General features: G+C 38.5%; 1 protein-coding gene and 1 long non-coding RNA gene across 2 annotated transcripts in view; one reads left to right on the top strand and one right to left on the bottom strand.

Annotated features, from left to right (window-relative positions):
• Positions 1 to 16,598, bottom strand: part of LOC128662872 (uncharacterized) — a 33,866-nt gene extending 17,268 nt beyond the window's left edge. The window contains exon 1 of the long non-coding RNA XR_008402820.1: positions 16,510 to 16,598. This is a non-coding gene — a long non-coding RNA (uncharacterized LOC128662872). The remainder of the gene's footprint in view (positions 1 to 16,509) is intronic.
• Positions 1 to 19,931, top strand: part of NDUFA12 (NADH:ubiquinone oxidoreductase subunit A12) — a 113,737-nt gene that overhangs the window by 30,466 nt on the left and 63,340 nt on the right. Inside the window, exon 3 of the mRNA XM_053716894.1 lies at positions 2,665 to 2,752. Coding sequence (XP_053572869.1) covers positions 2,665 to 2,752 — 88 coding nt within the window. The remainder of the gene's footprint in view (positions 1 to 2,664; positions 2,753 to 19,931) is intronic.

Raw genomic sequence — 19,931 nt, forward strand, 5'->3', positions numbered from 1 at the left:
GAAATGGGTATATATTTGTTTTTTGTTAAGTTGCCTAATAATTATGCACAGTAATAGTCACCTTCACACACAGATATCCACCTAAAATAGCTATAACTAAAAACTACTTCCAAAACTATTCAGCTTTGATATTAATGAGTTTTTTGGGTTCATTGAGAACATGGTTGTTGTTCAATAATAAAATTAATCCTCAAGAATACAACTTGCCTAATAATTCTGCACTCCCTGTATATAATGTATATGTGTGTGCACTTGACCTATTTAGAGAGCCTCCACATACCCAAATGAAGATGTTCCTATAGGGCTTATAAGGTAATAAATAATCTTAACTCTCTCAAAACCTTTGCCACCACAGCCCAGTAGTTCTTTAATTTGGGACAACTCCACTAGGTATGAAGATGTGAGCCTATTTCACCACAACAATTTACATAAAGGGATAGTAAAGTCAGTATTAAACTCTTGTGATCCGGACAGCATACAATTTTTCATTTTACTTATGTTATTTAATTTGTTTAATTTGCTTTGTAGCCTTTGTTGAAAAGTATACCATGGTAGGCTCAGGAACAGCAATGCACTGCAGATTGGTGGCTGCACATATGTGCCTCTTGTCATTTGCTCACGCAATATGTTCAGCTATCTTTTAGTACTACATTACTGCTCCTATAACAAAGTATATCTAGAGAATGAAGCACATTTCATAATAGTACATTAGAAAGAGGTTTAAATATGTTTGCTCTATCTGAATTATGAAAAAATTTTGGTTCCAGGTCTCTTTTAAAGAGATCTGAACGTCACAATTCCATTTTCATGGTTCAGATACTGTATTCAATTTTAAGAGACTTTTCCATTTACTTCTGATTTATTTTGTATTTACTGCTATTGTGAAAGGGATATAAAACCCAAAACATTTCTTTTGTTAATCAGTCAGACCATACAATTTAAAAAATAAATACATATCAATTTATTTCTATTATCAAATTAGCTTTGTTCCCTTTGTATTCTTTGTTTAAGAGATATCTAGGTAGGTGTCTGGAGCACTATGTGTCAGGAAATACTGCTGCCATCTAGTGCTCTTGAAAATGGATAACATTATTGCAAAACTGCTGCCATATAGTGCTCTAGACTTGCACTCTCCTGAGCTTACGTCCCTGCTTTATAAAAAATATACTAAAAGGACAAAGACAAATTGATAATAGAAGTAAATTAGAAAGTTGTTTAATATTGCATGCTCTATTTTAATCATGAAAGAAACATTTTGGATTTCATGTAACTTTTTAAATTTACTTAGTTGTCTTGGTATTTTCTGTTGAAAAGCATAACTAGGTAGCCTCAGTAGCAGCAATTCACTGCTGTGAGCTAGCTGGTGATTGGTGGCTACATGCATATGCCTTTTTTTCAACTAGCTCCCGCTAGTGCATTGCTGCTTTGTAGCTAACTTTGCAGGGGTTAAAGACACAGAGCTGTTGCTTGCATATAACACAATAGAGCATTTTCTTTATTGTGCATTTTAGACAGACTTTCCAGTAAATGAAGACCAGCAGCAAATAAGAGGAGAAAGAAAGAGAACCCTTTTCTCTCTTTCACTCTCTTTGGTCTCCCTTCTGTTCCCTTTTTTTTTTCTCTTTCTCCACAAAAGCCATTTTGTCATCAACACAGTGCATCTCCAGCTCTAAACCATAGCTGTTCTATGCACTACTGTTTGTCCTCCTTCCTCATATCTTGCCCCCTAATATTTACCCACGATTTCCAAATGTCAATAGGTCCATTTATGGTTTAGTAATATACACATTACCTACCATAGACAGTGTTCTCCCCAGGCCCTTTTAAATGGGCACACCACCCAGCTAATTTTACTGACCACCTGGCTAAAATTTAATTCGGTATCCAGCTAAAATTAACTAACAATAAAACATTTCAATCTTTTATTGCTCAAATTATCAAGAAATGTATTTGTTAAATTATACAATAAATTTGTGTTTTTATATAGCATATATTACAAAGTATTAAACTGCCCTCACCCGACTTCATAATGCCACCCGGCTGGCAACATTTTCTGCGGAGAACACTGCATAGACCTCATATACTCAGCCATTAAGGTTTGATCCTATATAATTAGCTTATTTTTCAGCCTCAGGTTGGTAGATACAGATATTTCTGGGACTTGGAACTGCTTTAGGCCATGATGATTCCACCCTACCTTTGGGTCAAGCTGGAAATTAACATTTACTAAAGAGTACAAATGAAACACTCACTTCAAAAGTATTTGTACACTCGGCAGAAACAGAGCTCTGGATAAAATGTACATCTTCAACGTTAAGCCACTAAATATATATTACAGTTCAGATAAAGTCACGCAGTGGACAGCTAACTCGGTTTCTATAGTAGCCAATCGCTAGTAAGCTGGTTCTAGAGCTATCCCTGCCTCTCTTTTCCAGGTCTTTATAAATCCAAATTGAATACATTAGAAGTGTTGAAGTCATTGCTAATGAGCTGACACAAACTAAAACTTCTGTCCACCACTGTCAGCTAGTTTCATATCCCCCTTGAATATACTACTACTTAATATGCATTTAGTCTAAGGCTCAGGTGTTATCTTTTCCTTTTGCTTCTCTTGGTGTTTGTTATTCCACTACTTCCTCTTACTGACATCCCTTATGTTTTTAGGTCGTCATCGGTGGGTGGAGTATACAAAAGAAATGAATGGAAAGCCAACTTATTGGGATATAGATGGGAGTATGGTGCCTCCTGAATGGTAAGATAACCACTTCACAATTTCCCCCCCAATTTATATCAAGTTATAGAAATACATCTTTTATATTAAAGAGAGTGTATTAGTAGGTAATATGCTGTCTTTCTTGTATGTCTGTGTTATAACTGGCAAATATCAAGAGGGAATGGACTATCTTGACAGTTTTTTGGAATGTAAACATACAGCTATGCACATGTGCCAAATATTATTTGAATTGAGACCAATAACGTTGTTACATATAAATTATTTATGCTAACAATATGAACTAAGCTTCAAATCCTGAGTTAAAAAACATCTAAATGGGTAGCAGAGCATGTTACTATTGCTCTGTGGTTTATGCATATGTGTTTAACCATTGCAATTCTTGCACATGTTCTTTTGGAGTGGTGCCTCAAAGTGTGCAGATTTTGATAATGAAGGTAAACTGGAAAGCCCTTTTTTTTTTTTTTTTTTTTAGTGAAGTTTTTTTAATTTTGAATACATCCATGCATTCTTTATTATTTACATAAGCTAATCGCTAACTTTTTTTCACTATTTATTTTATATTTTAAATATTATATATATTTATCAATCCCTACCGTTACAATGGTGACTCCTCCCTATCTCTATTTCCTGCTTTTCTAGTTTGTGACGTATAGAGCGGTCCCACCCGCTCTATACGTCTCTCAAAAGCATGTTCACAATGTTTCTTTGAACTGCGCATGCGCAAATCGCCGATTTCACCCTCCACTCCACATGCACAACTCGGCGAGTTTTGTTAATTCCAACTGCATACAATTACGCATACGCGAAATGGGAGCGCACATTTATTCTGATGTGAAGAAAAAAGGATAGTGCATATCGTCAAGGAGGCAAATGACGTGGAGTGACGGCCGCCTAACGGCCAGATTTTCAATTGGACAATGTAAAAACGTGACCAAGACTTAAAAACAAAACAAAAAAGTTGAATTTGTATACCGTCAGAAATGTATTTTATAAAGCAGATAACTTTGTTTACAATAAGATTTATAAATATTGATTAATGAAATTCATACTGATTTGTAACAAATAATGAAATACTAGATCGACATGAAGGTAACTTTACCTTCTGCATGCTTTATCTGAATCGTGAAAATTTAAGTTTGACTCCCTTTAAAGGGGCACTGAACCCTGTGACATTGTTACTTTCTCAGCTGGATTATAACTGTCTCCAGCTTACCTTATCAGTTGACATTTGATGCTTTTGAAACAAGGGCAACTTAAGTTACAAACATGACTTATCCAGCATTTACTTAAAACCTTAATGACCACAACGTACCCTGTATGTCGCTGGTCATTAATGTTTTTTCTGCCTATAATAGCGCGAACCTCTCCACCAGCGACAAGATCGCGCTATTACACCCTCCATCCCACCTGTAGGCTTCCTGAAATAGCGCAATATCAATGCTGGCAGTGAGAAAGGTCTATTAAAAAAAATAAGCCCCATAGAAAGACCAGCTATTAGCATCACGTAGCATCCGCTATTATTGGCTAATATTGTTTTTATCGCTAATTCTAGTCATACGTTTTATAATATTCATCATATTTTATTTTTATCAGATACATTCATATTTGCTTTTAATATGAAATACATTTATCTCTGCCTTTGATGAAAGCGTTTGCTATTTGTGATGGAAGAATGTGATTTCCCCCTCCATTTCTCATTCTCACAATTTAAATGGAGAAAGCTTTTGTTGCATAAGTTAAAAAAATAATAGCATGTTATTTTTTGGATGGTTAAAATTCTTGATAATTCTCCATACAGGAAGCATATGGTGAGCTCAAGGCCAAAATTAAACAAAATAAACAGCACAATGTTATTTAACACTCAACATGAAGTTTTTTTTTAATTTTATATAATTATATACACGCGTAATATATATATATATATATATATATATATATATATATATATATATATATATATATATATATATATATAAAACAGTAAACAAGAATCAAGCAAGGTAGGGAACGGCAACAAACACCGGGCACGGTGCAAAGGGTCAGCCAACCCCTCAATCCAATATATGTAGAAAAAGTTCACTCCAGCCCAGAAGTAGCAGTAAAACTGACCTTTATTGCTTCATGGTCTTAAGTATAAATGAACAAACAATATTTAAGACTTTGCACAGGTCCTTAGTCATGTCTACAGGTATATATATATATATATATATATATATATATATATATATATATATATATATATATGCTACCTTTATACCTGAGCCTAGGTAACTAAACACACCCACATCCTGTATGATCACTAACAACTAGAAAGAGCTTGCCCACACCATTTGGTTGAACAGCAAAAGAAAGAGGTGATGGTAGATGATACAATACATAAAATAAAAAAGCCAACACTAAACAAAAAGATAAATTAATATTTGTAACCAAATATGAGTTGAGCAGCCAAGTGAATAACATACTCAAAAAACATTGGCACATCCTACTAGACTTGAATCAATTTATTAATTCATTTAAAAATGTACCAATGTCTGCCTATAGAATAAACAAGAACTTGAAAGATTATTTAGTTTGTGCAGATATAGGTAGCAATAAAATAAATATACAAAAGACAATTGGGCCCAGAAAAAAACGGTTGCTTACCTTGTTTAAGCTGCTGCAACTCAGTGATAAAGGGTATTCATTTTTACCATCCCTTGAGGGGTAAAAAATAAAAAAATCAAACAATTTCTAACTTACAGATCCAGTTACATTATATATTTTGATTAAGTGTCCATGTGGTCTAAATTACATTGGAGAGTCCACAAGAGAGGCCAAAGAGCGTATAACGCAACACAAGTCTAATATAAGATGTAACAACAAGGATGTACCGGTTTCTTCACATTTTCTTACAGCAGGCCATAGCATTAGCCAATTGCGCTTTCAAATCATTGGAAGGGTAGATAATACCAGAAGAGGTGGTAATAGAGAACAAAAAAGCAGAGAAATGTTTTGGATTCATAAGCTACAGACTCTTACACCTAGAGGTCTTAACAAGGATTTTGACTGGTCCCTCTTTAGATACTAGGTATTGAGCACACCTAGTTTGTTCTATATGATGTATAAGCTATAGATCTTGCCCTTTCTTATTTAATTATTGTTTCTGATGTTAAGTGTTCTCATTTAGGTTTATTTTTGTATATATTTAAGGTATCCGTATATATTTTTTTAATTCTTTTGTATAACCCATTGAATGATACTACACCTTTTAGAGAATCAAAATACAACTTGATTCAACGTAATTATACATGAGAAGCACTAGGTGTTAGTGATCATACAGGATGTGGGTGTGTTTAGTTACCTAAGCTCAGACATAAAGGTAGCCATTATGTATACGTCTGTAGACATGACTAAGGACCTGTGAGGTCTGAAACATTGTTCTTCTATACTTGAGACCATGAAGCAATAAAGGTCCGTTCTACTGCTACTTTTGGGCTGGAATAAACAAGAATGTGAGTGTATAAATAAGAGTGTGCGTATATATGTGTGTATGTATATATGTATGTGTGTATGTGTATATATATATATATATATATATATATATATATATATATATATATAAAATATAGCAAAAATAAGCACTCGCTGGTCTTTGTAATAAAACTTCACATTTAATGTAGAAAATTTAAAAACAGAGCATAACGTTTCGAGACCTCATTGGTCCCTTTGTCAAATGCCAACTACAATGCCAAGTACAAACACCAGATTATATATATACACACACACACACACGATATAAAAAGTCTACACACCCCTGTTAAAATGTCAGGTTTCTGTGATGTAAAAAAATGAGACAAAGATAAATCATTTCAGAACTTTTTCCACCTTTAATGTGACCTATAAACTGTACAACTCAATTGATAGACAAACTGAAATCTTTTAGGTAAAGGGAAATAAAAAACTAAAATAATATGGTTGCATAAGTGTGAACACCCTTTTATAACTGGGGATGTAGCTGTGTTCAGAATTAAGCAATCACATTCATAATCATGTTAAATAGGAGTCAGTACACGCATGTCATTGTGTCATCATTTAAATTGCCTCTGATTAACACCAAATAAAGTTCAGCTGTTCTACTAGGTCTTTCTTCTGTTAAGTGTGATCAGTCCACGGGTCATCATTACTTCTGGGATATTACTCCTCCCCAACAGGAAGTGCAAGAGGATTCACCCAGCAGAGCTGCATATAGCTCCTCCCCTCTACGTCACTCCCAGTCATTCTCTTGCACCCAACGACTAGATAGGATGTGTGAGAGGACTATGGTGATTATACTTAGTTTTATATCTTCAATCAAAAGTTTGTTATTTTAAAATAGCACCGGAGTGTGTTATTACCTCTCTGGCAGAGTTTGAAGAAGAATCTACCAGAGTTTTGCTATGATTTTAGCCGGAGTAGTTAAGATCATATTGCTGTTCTCGGCCATCTGAGGAGTGAGGTAAACTTCAGATCAGGGGACAGCGGGCAGATGAATCTGCATAGAGGTATGTAGCAGTTTTTATTTTCTGACAATGGAATTGATGAGAAAATCCTGCCATACCGATATAATGTCATGTATGTATACTTTACACTTCAGTATTCTGGGGAATGGTACTTCACTAGAATTACACTGTAAGAAATACATAAAGCTGTTTAATAACTAGAGATTATGTTTAACGTTTTTGCTGGAATGTAAAATCGTTTTCATTTGCTGAGGTACTGTGTGAATAAATGTTTGGGCACTATTTTTCCACTTGGCAGTTGCTTAATCTGTTTTTCTGACAGTTTCTGTTCTCCCTCACTGCTGTGTGTGAGGGGGAGGGGCCGTTTTTTGGCGCTTTTATTATGCATCAAATATTTCAGTCAGCAACTCATTGTATTCCCTGCATGATCCGGTTCATCTCTACAGAGCTCAGGGGTCTTCAAAACTTATTTTGAGGGAGGTAATTTCTCTCAGCAGAGCTGTGAGAATTATAGTTTGACTGAGATAAAAAACGTTTATTCTGTAATTTGTTTCCTGCTTTCAGAATTTGTTATCTTTGCTAATGGGATTAAACCTTTGCTAAAGTTGTGTTGTTTACAAGGATTGAGGCTATAACTGTTTCAATTTATTAATTTTCAACTGTCATAGATCTTCTGTGCTTCTTAAAGGCACAGTACGTTTTAATATTATTCTAATTGAATTGTATTTCCAAGTTGCAAGTTTATTTGCTAGTGTGTTAAACATGTCTGATTCAGAGGATGATACCTGTGTCATTTGTTGCAATGCCAAAGTGGAGCCCAATAGAAATTTATGTACTAACTGTATTGATGCTACTTTAAATAAAAGTCAATCTGTACAAATTGAAAAAATTTCACCAAACAACGAGGGGAGAGTTATGCCGACTAACTCGCCTCACGTGTCAGTACCTACATCTCCCGCTCAGAGGGAGGTGCGTGATATTGTAGCGCCGAGTACATCTGGGCGGCCATTACAAATCACATTACAGGATATGGCTACTGTTATGACTGAGGTTTTGGCTAAATTACCAGAACTAAGAGGTAAGCGTGATCACTCTGGGGTGAGAACAGAGTGCGCTGATAATATTAGGGCCATGTCAGACACTGCGTCACAGGTGGCAGAACATGAGGACGGAGAACTTCATTCTGTGGGTGACGGTTCTGATCCAAACAGACTGGATTCAGATATTTCAAATTTTAAATTTAAACTGGAAAACCTCCGTGTATTACTAGGGGAGGTGTTAGCGGCTCTGAATGATTGTAACACAGTTGCAATACCAGAGAAAATGTGTAGGTTGGATAAATATTTTGCGGTACCGACGAGTACTGAGGTTTTTCCTATACCTAAGAGACTTACTGAAATTGTTACTAAGGAGTGGGATAGACCCGGTGTGCCGTTCTCACCCCCTCCGATATTTAGAAAAATGTTTCCAATAGACGCCACCACAAGGGACTTATGGCAAACGGTCCCTAAGGTGGAGGGAGCAGTTTCTACCTTAGCTAAGCGTACCACTATCCCGGTGGAGGATAGCTGTGCTTTTTCAGATCCAATGGATAAAAAGTTAGAGGGTTACCTTAAGAAAATGTTTGTTCAACAAGGTTTTATATTGCAACCCCTTGCATGCATTGCGCCGATCACGGCTGCAGCGGCATTCTGGATTGAGTCTCTGGAAGAGAACATTGGTTCAGCTACTCTGGACGACATTACGGACAGGCTTAGAGTCCTTAAACTAGCTAATTCATTCATTTCGGAGGCCGTAGTACATCTTACTAAACTTACGGCGAAGAATTCAGGATTCGCCATTAAGGCACGCAGGGCGCTGTGGCTAAAATCCTGGTCAGCTGATGTTACTTCTAAGTCTAAATTGCTTAATATACCTTTCAAAGGGCAGACCTTATTCGGGCCCGGGTTGAAAGAGATTATCGCTGACATTACAGGAGGTAAAGGCCATGCCCTGCCTCAGGACAAAGCCAAGACTAGACAGTCTAATTTTCGTTCCTTTCGTATTTTCAAAGCAGGAGCAGCATCAACTTCCTCTGCACCAAAACAGGAAGGAGCTGTTGCTCGCTACAGACAAGGCTGGAAACCTAACCAGTCCTGGAACAAGGGCAAGCAGACTAGGAAACCTGCTGCTGCCCCTAAAACAGCATGAATTGAGGGCCCCCGATCCGGGATCGGATCTAGTGGGGGGCAGACTTTCTCTCTTCGCCCAGGCTTGGGCAAGAGATGTTCAGGATCCCTGGGCGCTAGAGATAATATCTCAGGGATACCTTCTGGACTTCAAATACTCTCCTCCAAGAGAGAGATTTCATCTGTCAAGATTGTCAACAATCCAGACAAAGAAAGAGGCATTTCTACGCTGCGTACAAGAGCTCTTGTTAATGGGAGTAATCCATCCAGTTCCACGATCGGAACAGGGACAGGGGTTTTACTCAAATCTGTTTGTGGTTCCCAAAAAAGAGGGAACTTTCAGACCAATCCTGGACTTAAAGATCCTAAACAAATTCCTAAGAGTTCCATCGTTCAAGATGGAGACTATTCGGACAATTTTACCTATGATCCAAGAGGGTCAATACATGACCACTGTAGATTTAAAAGATGCTTACCTTCACATACCGATTCACAAAGATCATTATCGGTACCTAAGGTTTGCCTTCCTAGACGGGCATTACCAGTTTGTGGCTCTTCCATTCGGATTGGCTACAGCTCCAAGAATCTTCACAAAGGTTCTGGGTGCTCTTCTGGCGGTACTAAGACCGCGGAGAATCTCGGTAGCTCCATACCTAGACGACATTCTGATACAAGCTTCAAGCTTTCAAACTGCCAAGTCTCATACAGAGTTAGTGCTGGCATTTCTAAGGTCACATGGATGGAAGGTGAACGAAAAGAAAAGTTCACTCATTCCACTCACAAGAGTTCCCTTCCTGGGGACTCTTATAGATTCTGTAGAAATGAAGATTTACCTGACAGAGGACAGGCTAACAAGACTTCAAAGTGCTTGCCGCACCCTTCATTCCATTCAACACCCGTCAGTGGCTCAATGCATGGAGGTAATCGGCTTAATGGTAGCGGCAATGGACATAGTACCCTTTGCACGCTTACACCTCAGACCACTGCAACTGTGCATGCTAAGTCAGTGGAATGGGGATTACTCAGACTTATCCCCTTCTCTGAATCTGGATCAAGAGACCAGAAATTCTCTTCTATGGTGGCTTTCTCTGCCACATCTGTCCAGGGGGATGCCATTCAGCAGACCAGACTGGACAATTGTAACAACAGACGCCAGCCTTCTAGGTTGGGGTGCCGTCTGGAATTCTCTGAAGGCTCAGGGACAATGGAGTCAGGAGGAGAGTCTCCTGCCAATAAACATTCTGGAATTGAGAGCAGTTCTCAATGCCCTCCTGGCTTGGCCCCAGTTGACAACTCGGGGGTTCATCAGGTTTCAGTCGGACAACATCACGACTGTAGCTTACATCAACCATCAGGGAGGGACAAGAAGCTCCCTAGCTATGATGGAAGTATCAAAGATAATTCTCTGGGCAGAGTCTCACTCTTGCCACCTGTCAGCAATCCACATCCCGGGAGTGGAGAACTGGGAGGCGGATTTCTTAAGTCGTCAGACTTTTCATCCGGGGGAGTGGGAACTTCATCCGGAGGTCTTTGCCCAAATACTTCGACGTTGGGGCAAACCAGAGATAGATCTCATGGCGTCTCGACAGAACGCCAAGCTTCCTCGTTACGGGTCCAGATCCAGGGATCCAGGAGCAGTCCTGATAGATGCTCTGACAGCACCTTGGGACTTCAGGATGGCTTACGTGTTTCCACCCTTCCCGTTGCTTCCTCGATTGATTGCCAGAATCAAACAAGAGAGAGCATCAGTGATTCTAATAGCACCTGCGTGGCCACGCAGGACTTGGTATGCAGACCTGGTGGACATGTCATCCTGTCCACCTTGGTCTCTACCTCTGAAACAGGACCTTCTGATACAGGGTCCCTTCAAACATCAAAATCTAACTTCTCTGAAGCTGACTGCTTGGAAATTGAACGCTTGATTTTATCAAGACGTGGATTTTCTGAGTCAGTTATTGATACCTTAATACAGGCTAGGAAACCTGTTACCAGAAAGATTTACCATAAGATATGGCGTAAATACCTATATTGGTGTGAATCCAAAGGTTACTCTTGGAGTAAGGTTAGGATTCCTAGGATATTGTCTTTTCTACAAGAAGGTTTAGAAAAGGGTTTATCTGCTAGTTCATTAAAGGGACAGATCTCGGCTCTGTCCATTCTGTTACACAAACGTCTGTCAGAAGTTCCTGACGTCCAGGCTTTTTGTCAGGCTTTGGCCAGAATTAAGCCTGTGTTTAAAACTGTTGCTCCACCATGGAGTTTAAACCTTGTTCTTAATGTTTTACAGGGCGTTCCGTTTGAACCCCTTCATTCCATTGATATAAAGTTGTTATCTTGGAAAGTTCTATTTTTAATGGCTATTTCCTCGGCTCGAAGAGTCTCTGAATTATCAGCCTTACATTGTGATTCTCCTTATTTGATTTTTCATTCGGATAAGGTAGTCCTGCGTACTAAACCTGGGTTCTTACCTAAGGTAGTTACTAACAGGAATATCAATCAAGAGATTGTTGTTCCTTCTTTATGCCCAAATCCTTCTTCAAAGAAGGAACGTCTACTGCACAACCTGGATGTAGTCCGTGCTCTAAAATTTTACTTACAGGCAACTAAGGAATTTCGACAAACGTCTTCTCTGTTTGTCATTTACTCTGGGCAGAGGAGAGGTCAAAAAGCTTCCGCTACCTCTCTTTCTTTTTGGCTTCGTAGCATAATTCGTTTAGCTTATGAGACTGCTGGACAGCAGCCTCCTGAAAGAATTACAGCTCATTCTACTAGAGCTGTGGCTTCCACTTGGGCCTTCAAGAATGAGGCCTCTGTTGAACAGATTTGCAAGGCTGCAACTTGGTCTTCGCTTCATACTTTTTCCAAATTTTACAAATTTGACACTTTTGCTTCATCGGAGGCTATTTTTGGGAGAAAGGTTCTTCACGCAGTGGTTCCTTCTGTATAAAGAGCCTGCCTATCCCTCCCGTCATCCGTGTACTTTTGCTTTGGTATTGGTATCCCAGAAGTAATGATGACCCGTGGACTGATCACACTTAACAGAAGAAAACATAATTTATGCTTACCTGATAAATTCCTTTCTTCTGTAGTGTGATCAGTCCACGGCCCGCCCTGTTTTTAAGGCAGGTAAATATTTTTTAATTTATACTCCAGTCACCACTTCACCCTTGGCTTTTCCTTTCTCGTTGGTCCTTGGTCGAATGACTGGGAGTGACGTAGAGGGGAGGAGCTATATGCAGCTCTGCTGGGTGAATCCTCTTGCACTTCCTGTTGGGGAGGAGTAATATCCCAGAAGTAATGATGACCCGTGGACTGATCACACTACAGAAGAAAGGAATTTATCAGGTAAGCATAAATTATGTTTTCCTGACATTTTGTTAGTCGCATCCTACAGCAAAAGCCATGGTCCGCAGAGAGTGTCTAAAGCATCAGAAGGATCTCATTGTTAAAAGGTATCAATCAGGAGAAGGGTACAAAAGAATTTCCAAGGCATTAGGTATACCATGGAACACAGTGAAGACAGTCATCATCAAGTGAAGAAAATATGGTGCAACAGTGACATTACCAAGAACTGGATGTCCCTCCAAAATTGATGAAAAGACGAAAAGAAAACTGGTCTGGGAGGCTGCCAAGAGGCCTACAGCAACATTAAAGGAGCTCTAGGAATATATGGCAAGTACTGGCTGTGTGGTACATGTGACAACAATCGTCCGTATTCTTCATATGTCTGGGCTATGGGGTAGAGTGGCAAGACAGAAGCCTTTTCTTACAAAAAAAAACCATCCAAGCCCGGCTAAATTTTGCAAAAACACATCTGAACTTTCCCAAAAGCATGTTGCAAAAGGTGTTCTGGTCTGATTAAACCAAAGTTTATCTTTTTGGCCATAATTCCAAAAGATATGTTTGGCGCAAAAACAACACTGCACATCGCCAAAAGAATACCATACCCACAGTGAAGCATGGTGGTGGCAGCATCATGCTTTGGGGCTGTTTTTCTTCAGCTGGAACTGGGGCCTTAGTCAAGGTAAAGGGAATAATGAAGAGTTCCAAATACCAGAGAATATTGGCACAAAACTTTCAGGCTTCTGCTAGAAAGCTGAACATGAATAGGAACTTCATCTTTCAGCATGACAACGACCCAAAGCATACATCCAAATCAACAAAGGAATGGCTTCACCAGAAGAAGATTAAAGTTTTATATATATAATTTTTTTTTTTCCCTTTCCCTAAAAGATTTCACTTTGTTTTTAAATTGAGTTGTACAGTTTATAGGTCACATTAAAGGTGGAAAAAGTTCTGAAATGATTTATCTTTGTCTCATTTTTTTACATTACAGAAACCTGACTTTTTAACAGGGGTGTGTAGACTTTTTATATCCACTGTGTGTGTGTGTGTGTGTGTATATATATAAAACTCGAAAAATTAGACTATCGTGCAAAAGTTCATTTATTTCACTAATGCAACTTAAAAGGTGAAACTAATATATGAGATAGACTCATTACATGCAAAGCAAGATAGTTCAAGCCGTGATTTGTCATAATTGTGATGATTATGGCTTACAGCTCATGAAAAACCCCAAATCCACAATCTCAGAAAATTAGAATATTGTGAAAAGGTGCAATATTCTAGGCTCACTCTAGGGTGTCCCACTCTAATCAGTGAATTAAGCCATAACACCTGCAAAGGGTTCCTGAGCCTTTAAATGGTCTCTGTCTGGTTCAGTAGGAATCACAATCATGGGAAAGACTGCTGACCTGACAGTTGTGCAGAAAGCCATCATTGACACCCTCCATATGGAGGGAAAGCCTCAAAAGTTAATTGCAAAAGAAGTTGGATGCTCCCAAAGTGCTGTATCAAAGCACATTAATAGAAAGTTATGTGGAAGGGAAAAGTGTGGAAGAAAAAGGTGCACAAGCAGCAGGAATGACTGCAGCCTGGAGAGGATTGTCAGGAAAAGGCCATTCAAAAGTGTTGGGGACTTTCACAAGGAGTAGACTGAGGCTGGAGTCAGTGCATCAAGAGCCACCACAGACAGACGGATCCTGGACATGGGCTTCAAATGTCGTATTCCTCTTGTCAAGCCACTCCTGAACAACAAACAACATCAGAAGCGTCTTACCTGGGCTAAAGAAAAACAAACCTGGTCTGTTGCTCAGTGGTCCAAAGTCCTCTTTTCTGATGAGAGCAAATTTTGCATCTCATTTGGAAAACAAGGATCCAGAGTATGGAGGAAGAATGGAGAGGCACGCACTGCAAGATTTTTGAAGTCTAGTGTGAAGTTTCCATAGTCTGTGTTGATTTGGGGAGCCATGTCATCTGCTGGTGTTGGTCCACTGTGCTTCATTAAGTCCAGGGTCAACGCAGCCGTCTACCAGGAAATTTTGGAGCACTTCATGCTTCCTTCCGCAGACGAGCTCTATGGGGATGCTGACTTTATTTTCCAGCAGGACTTGGCACCTGCCCACACTGCCAAAAGCACCAAAACCTGGTTCAATAACCGTGGGATTACTGTGCTTGATTGGCCAGCAAACTCGCCTGACCTGAACCCCATAGAGAATCTATGGGGCATTGCCAAGAGAAAGATGAGACATGAGACCGAACAATGCAGAAGAGCTGAAGGCCGCTATTGAAGCGTCCTGGTCTTCCATAACACCTCTGCAGTGCCACAGGCTGATAGCTTCCATGCCACGCCGCATTGTTGCAGTAGTTGCTGCAAAAGGGGCCCAAACCAAGTACTGAGTACATACAGTATGCATGCTTATACTTTTCAGAGGTCCGATATTGTTCTACAGGTATGTACAATCCTTGTTGTATTGATTGCATGTAATAATCTAATTTTCTGAGTTTGTGGATTTGGGGTTTTCATGAGCTGTAAGCCATAAACATCACAATTATGACAAATCACGGCTTGAACTATCTTGCTTTGCATGTAATGAGTCTATCTCATATATTAGTTTTACCTTTTAAGTTGCATTAGTGAAATAAATGAACTTTTGCAAGATATTCTAATTTTTCGAGTTTCACCTGTATTTATAATTACTTGTGTGCTAGAAATCGCTATCTCAAAAGACACTCTTATACAAAATAAGGTTATGGTGCAGACCCTTTAGAAGTTAAAGGGACAGTAAACCCAAAAAATGTCTTTCATTATTTAGATAGAGAATACAATTTAAAATAAGTTTCCAATGTACTTCTTTTATCATATTTGTATCGTTCTCATGTTATTCTTTGTTGAAGGGCTTCCTAGGTAGGTAGCGTGCATATGCTTGAAGCACTGCATGACAGGAAATAGTGCTGCCATCTAGTGCTACTGCTAATGTATTACATTGTTGCAAAACTGCTGCCAAATAGTGCTGTAGACACGTGCACACTCATGAGCTTACATCCCAGCTTTTCAACAAAGGATAACAAGAAAACGAAGAAAATTTGATAACAGAAGTAAATTGGAAAGTTGTTTAAAATTGTATGTTCTATCTCATTCATGAAAGAAAAAATTTGGGTTTTATGTCCCTTTTAATTTTTTATTAAAATTTCAAGGAAGAAAATCGTAAAGAGAGTTCAGCCTCTTTTTTTTTTTTTTTTACAAAGAAAGGGAATACAGCACTCTTTAATATATTAAAGCATTTCCTTAATTTTACCAATAAATTAAATTACCATATCATGGCTTCATCTGAAAATCACTGTGAGAAACTTCCAAAATTCATAAAACATAATAATTACTAACTACTAAGCATAACAGTTACTGAATACGCACCTAAAGTAGCCACATTTATAGCATTTTAGCACAGATGTATATGTTCCCTTAGATGCAGACATTTACCCCTCTATGAATGCCCTTCAAGAGACAAACAGGATCAAATTTAAACAGGCACTTTGTTATCAAGAACACTGTTTTCAACTCTAGCAAATGCACAGTGTCCCCTGCAAATAAGGAATCCTTTAAATTTGAGACTTCAAATTTGATCACAAAGACCCAAAAAAACATGCTTATTAGCAGGCAGGTATGCAAACAAATAATAGCCCAAATTAAAGGGGATGCCCGAAAGTGACCGCAGTATTTCAACTGCTCTTAAGGTCTGTCCATATGGCTTTCACCCTTTGTTAAATGGACACAAAACAGAAAAAGTACCTTTCCTCATAGGTTTGAATCCTTTTATCAGGATTGGTTCCAAATGGCTCTGCTGACCACCTTCCAGGCCTCTCTTTTCCGAGAGCTTGTTTCTCCTACGAGTGTAATGAACTCAGCTGGCCTTGGTTACGCCTCCTGGCTTACCGGAAAGATTTCCAAAAATAATTCTTTGTATCCAATGTTGTTTACATTGTATCTTTTTGCATGGAACACATAGGCAAACAATACACTGTGCTTTTTGCAGCTTGAACTCTGTCATAATCCTGACAGGCTTTTAAATTTTAAAGGTGCTTTCAGCATACTTTTCAAAGTTTAAAACCAAACAATTGCAGCCAACGACATATGCGTTTCACCCCTCAATGTTAAACTTGCTGGGGATTCGTCAGGGCTTAGAATACCTTTGCTCAACCTTGATTAAACATATTCGTTAGCCCTTCCTACTTAATTGGTTCCTTTAAAAATTAAAGGGATATATATTACACAAAAAAACTACCTCTCTATAAATTTGCTTACAATAAACCCATTATTTATATATATATATATATATATATATATATGCATAGTAATTTATTGTATAATACTGTTTTAGAAAAGCAATGAACCTTTCACTTGCTTTGTTTAAAGGAGTCTAGTATTTTCAAATCACTATAAACACTTCTCTTTACCGAAATTTAGAAAGTTAGGCATACACATTTTCAAATTCATTGAAATATTTCCATATCTGCATTAATATATTTTTCATTGGTCTGATGTAGTTGCAAGCTATATATTTTCAAAGAGAACTTATTTTGGAGAATATCTACAAAAAGCAGGCATAGTCACTTTTATCATTGACACCTGATGGATATCTTGTTTTTAACCTAAATATCCATCTGGCCTCTTTTTACAAAATATATTTATCCACATTTTCCCCTCTAATAAAGGGGTCACCTTTTATCTATACCCATGAATTTTAAAGATGCAGGATCGCTATTGTGATATTCCATAAAATGTCTTGCGACATCTGTGTCCCTATTGTGGGTAATATTATCCCTACGTTCCTGGACTCTGTCCTTCAGAATTCTCATAGTTTTTCCCACATAGAAATGGGGGCAATCACAATGTAGGAGGTAAACCACCCCTATTGAGTCACAGTTAAAAAAGAAACCTAATCGTATATTCCCTGTCTCCAGCACCCTTAAATTTCTGGCCTTTCTCCATAAAGGGACAATAAACACATTTGCCACATGGGAAATTACCTTTTAAACCCCTATTCTTTCTCAACCAGTCTGCTGTAGAGGGGCTTTTTTCATATCTACTATTAACTAGCTTATCCCTGAGGCTAGAGGCCTTTTTTGCAGCCAGAAGTGGATACTTACTTACTGTCTCTTTAACTTTCTCATCGAGTTGTAGAATATGCCAATTTTTTTCCTGAAATCTTTGTAATATTTTCCCATTGGTTATTATATGTAGCGATGAATCTTATTTTGCCTGATTCTTCCTTTATTTTATCTGTGTATAACAATACATCTCTTTCTGTCTTTCATGCTCTTACATATGCCTTATTGAAATTTTTTTTTTTAATATCCTCTCTTTGAAAATCTATCCTTCATCTGTGTCACACGTTCTTCAAATTTTGTGAGAGAGGAACAATTCCTCTGTAACCTAAGGAATTGCCCTATGGGTATACCTTTTTATTAAACTTTTTGGATGGGCACTACTTGCTTCTAGGATGCTGTTAGTTGCATTAGACTTCCTGTAGTTCTCTGTTACTATAGTTCTCCCCTCCTTCTTTATTTTTATATCCAAAAAGGGCAACTCCTTTTCATTTGCTTCAAATGTCTAGTGAAACTAACATGGTACTGTCAGACACCGTGATACCATCCAATTTTTTAAGGAGATCCCCAGTGTCTTTAACATAAGACGGAAGGCTAGAGAGAAAAGGTCTCAATACTATATCTGCATATTGACCCAGATTTTCAGTGATGCTCCCTATTCCCGACACTCTTGGTCTTCCCGGAGGATTACTCATATTTCTTTTACAAGATATGACGAGTCCACGGATTTCATCCTTACTTATGGGATTACGCCTCCTGGTCAGCAGGAGGAGGCAAAGAGCACCACAACAGAGCTGTATATATAGCTCCTCCCCTCCCACCCTAGTCATTCTCTTTGCCTGTGTTAGTGATAGGAAGAGGTAAAGTGAGGTGTTAGTTATAGATTCTTCAATCAAGTGTTTATTATTTTTAAATGGTGCCAGTGAGTACTATTTTTTTCTCAGGGTGGAGCATCAGATGTTTCAGCAATGGGAACTGAGGAGTTTTTGTTCTACATTATCACTCACTCCCCATGCTGGTGCTGGCCTGCTGATGGTCTTATACGATGTCAAATAAGGCCCTATTTGTCCCCACAGATCTACAGGAGGTGATGTAAAGAGTCCTCTTATTGTGGGGGACAGGTTCAGATCAGCACTACGGTATGTACAGTCTTTTTGTTTCTGGGGAACGCATGGCTCAGAACAGACTGTACGTTAGCTGCTGCAGTTTAAGTGGGGTAACTAACTTGTAAACTATGTGTTAATTCCCTACCTGTTTTCCCTTATAACAGAATCTGTGCAAAAACAGTGGGTGTGTAAAGTCACTGGGTTGGTGTATGTGACCCGTTTGCACTAACTGGGTTTTGAGAACAATGACAGTAACAGTGGTGTTTACATATGCAGGCTGATGCTGGAGATGTAAAAGAGGGTTGTTAATCCTTTATTTATATGCGGCATGGCTTAATGGGGGATCATATGGCTTATGAGTAAACTGTGGAGATCGGGTTTACCTGACATTGATTTTTCTTACGGCGCCTTTTTTGTATGTATACCGCCCACAAAGGACGGGGCTACGTTCGCGCGCTTGATGCGCACTTGTTATTCCGATCCTGTACACGGAGGGCTCCGGTTGCTTCCTAGGTCCGATTGGTTTAGCTTAAAAGAGCTGGATCAGCAAGCAGACTTAGGTAGTGGTTACTTGAGGCATCTGGTTGGTGTGAAGTAGGCGCCACAGCAGAGCTGTGGCTTGGTGCAGGGGTTAAATTTAGTTGTCATATAAGAGAGACTATATTAACCTAAGATTATATATATTGGGTATAGCAACTGCTGATTACTTGCTTGTTACCTTTTTTGCAGTTAAAAACTATATCGTTTCCAATTGCAGTACAAATTTATGTCATTGTAAAATTTAAAGGTACAGTACCGTTTTTGCAAATTTAAAGACACATTATTTTTTTGTTATTTCTTATATCTGACACGACCAATTTTTGCTCTTGTTTTTCTTTTTATCATGGCTGAATTAATGGAACAGACTTGTTCTATGTGCTTAGCTGCCAATGTGGAACCCCCTCTTACATTATGTCCCTCCTGTACTGAGAGGGCTTTACAATTTAAAGAACAAATTTTC

Source organism: Bombina bombina, chromosome 6 (assembly GCF_027579735.1).
Source record: "Bombina bombina isolate aBomBom1 chromosome 6, aBomBom1.pri, whole genome shotgun sequence".
In the NCBI taxonomy this organism is placed as follows: Eukaryota; Metazoa; Chordata; class Amphibia; order Anura; family Bombinatoridae; genus Bombina; species Bombina bombina.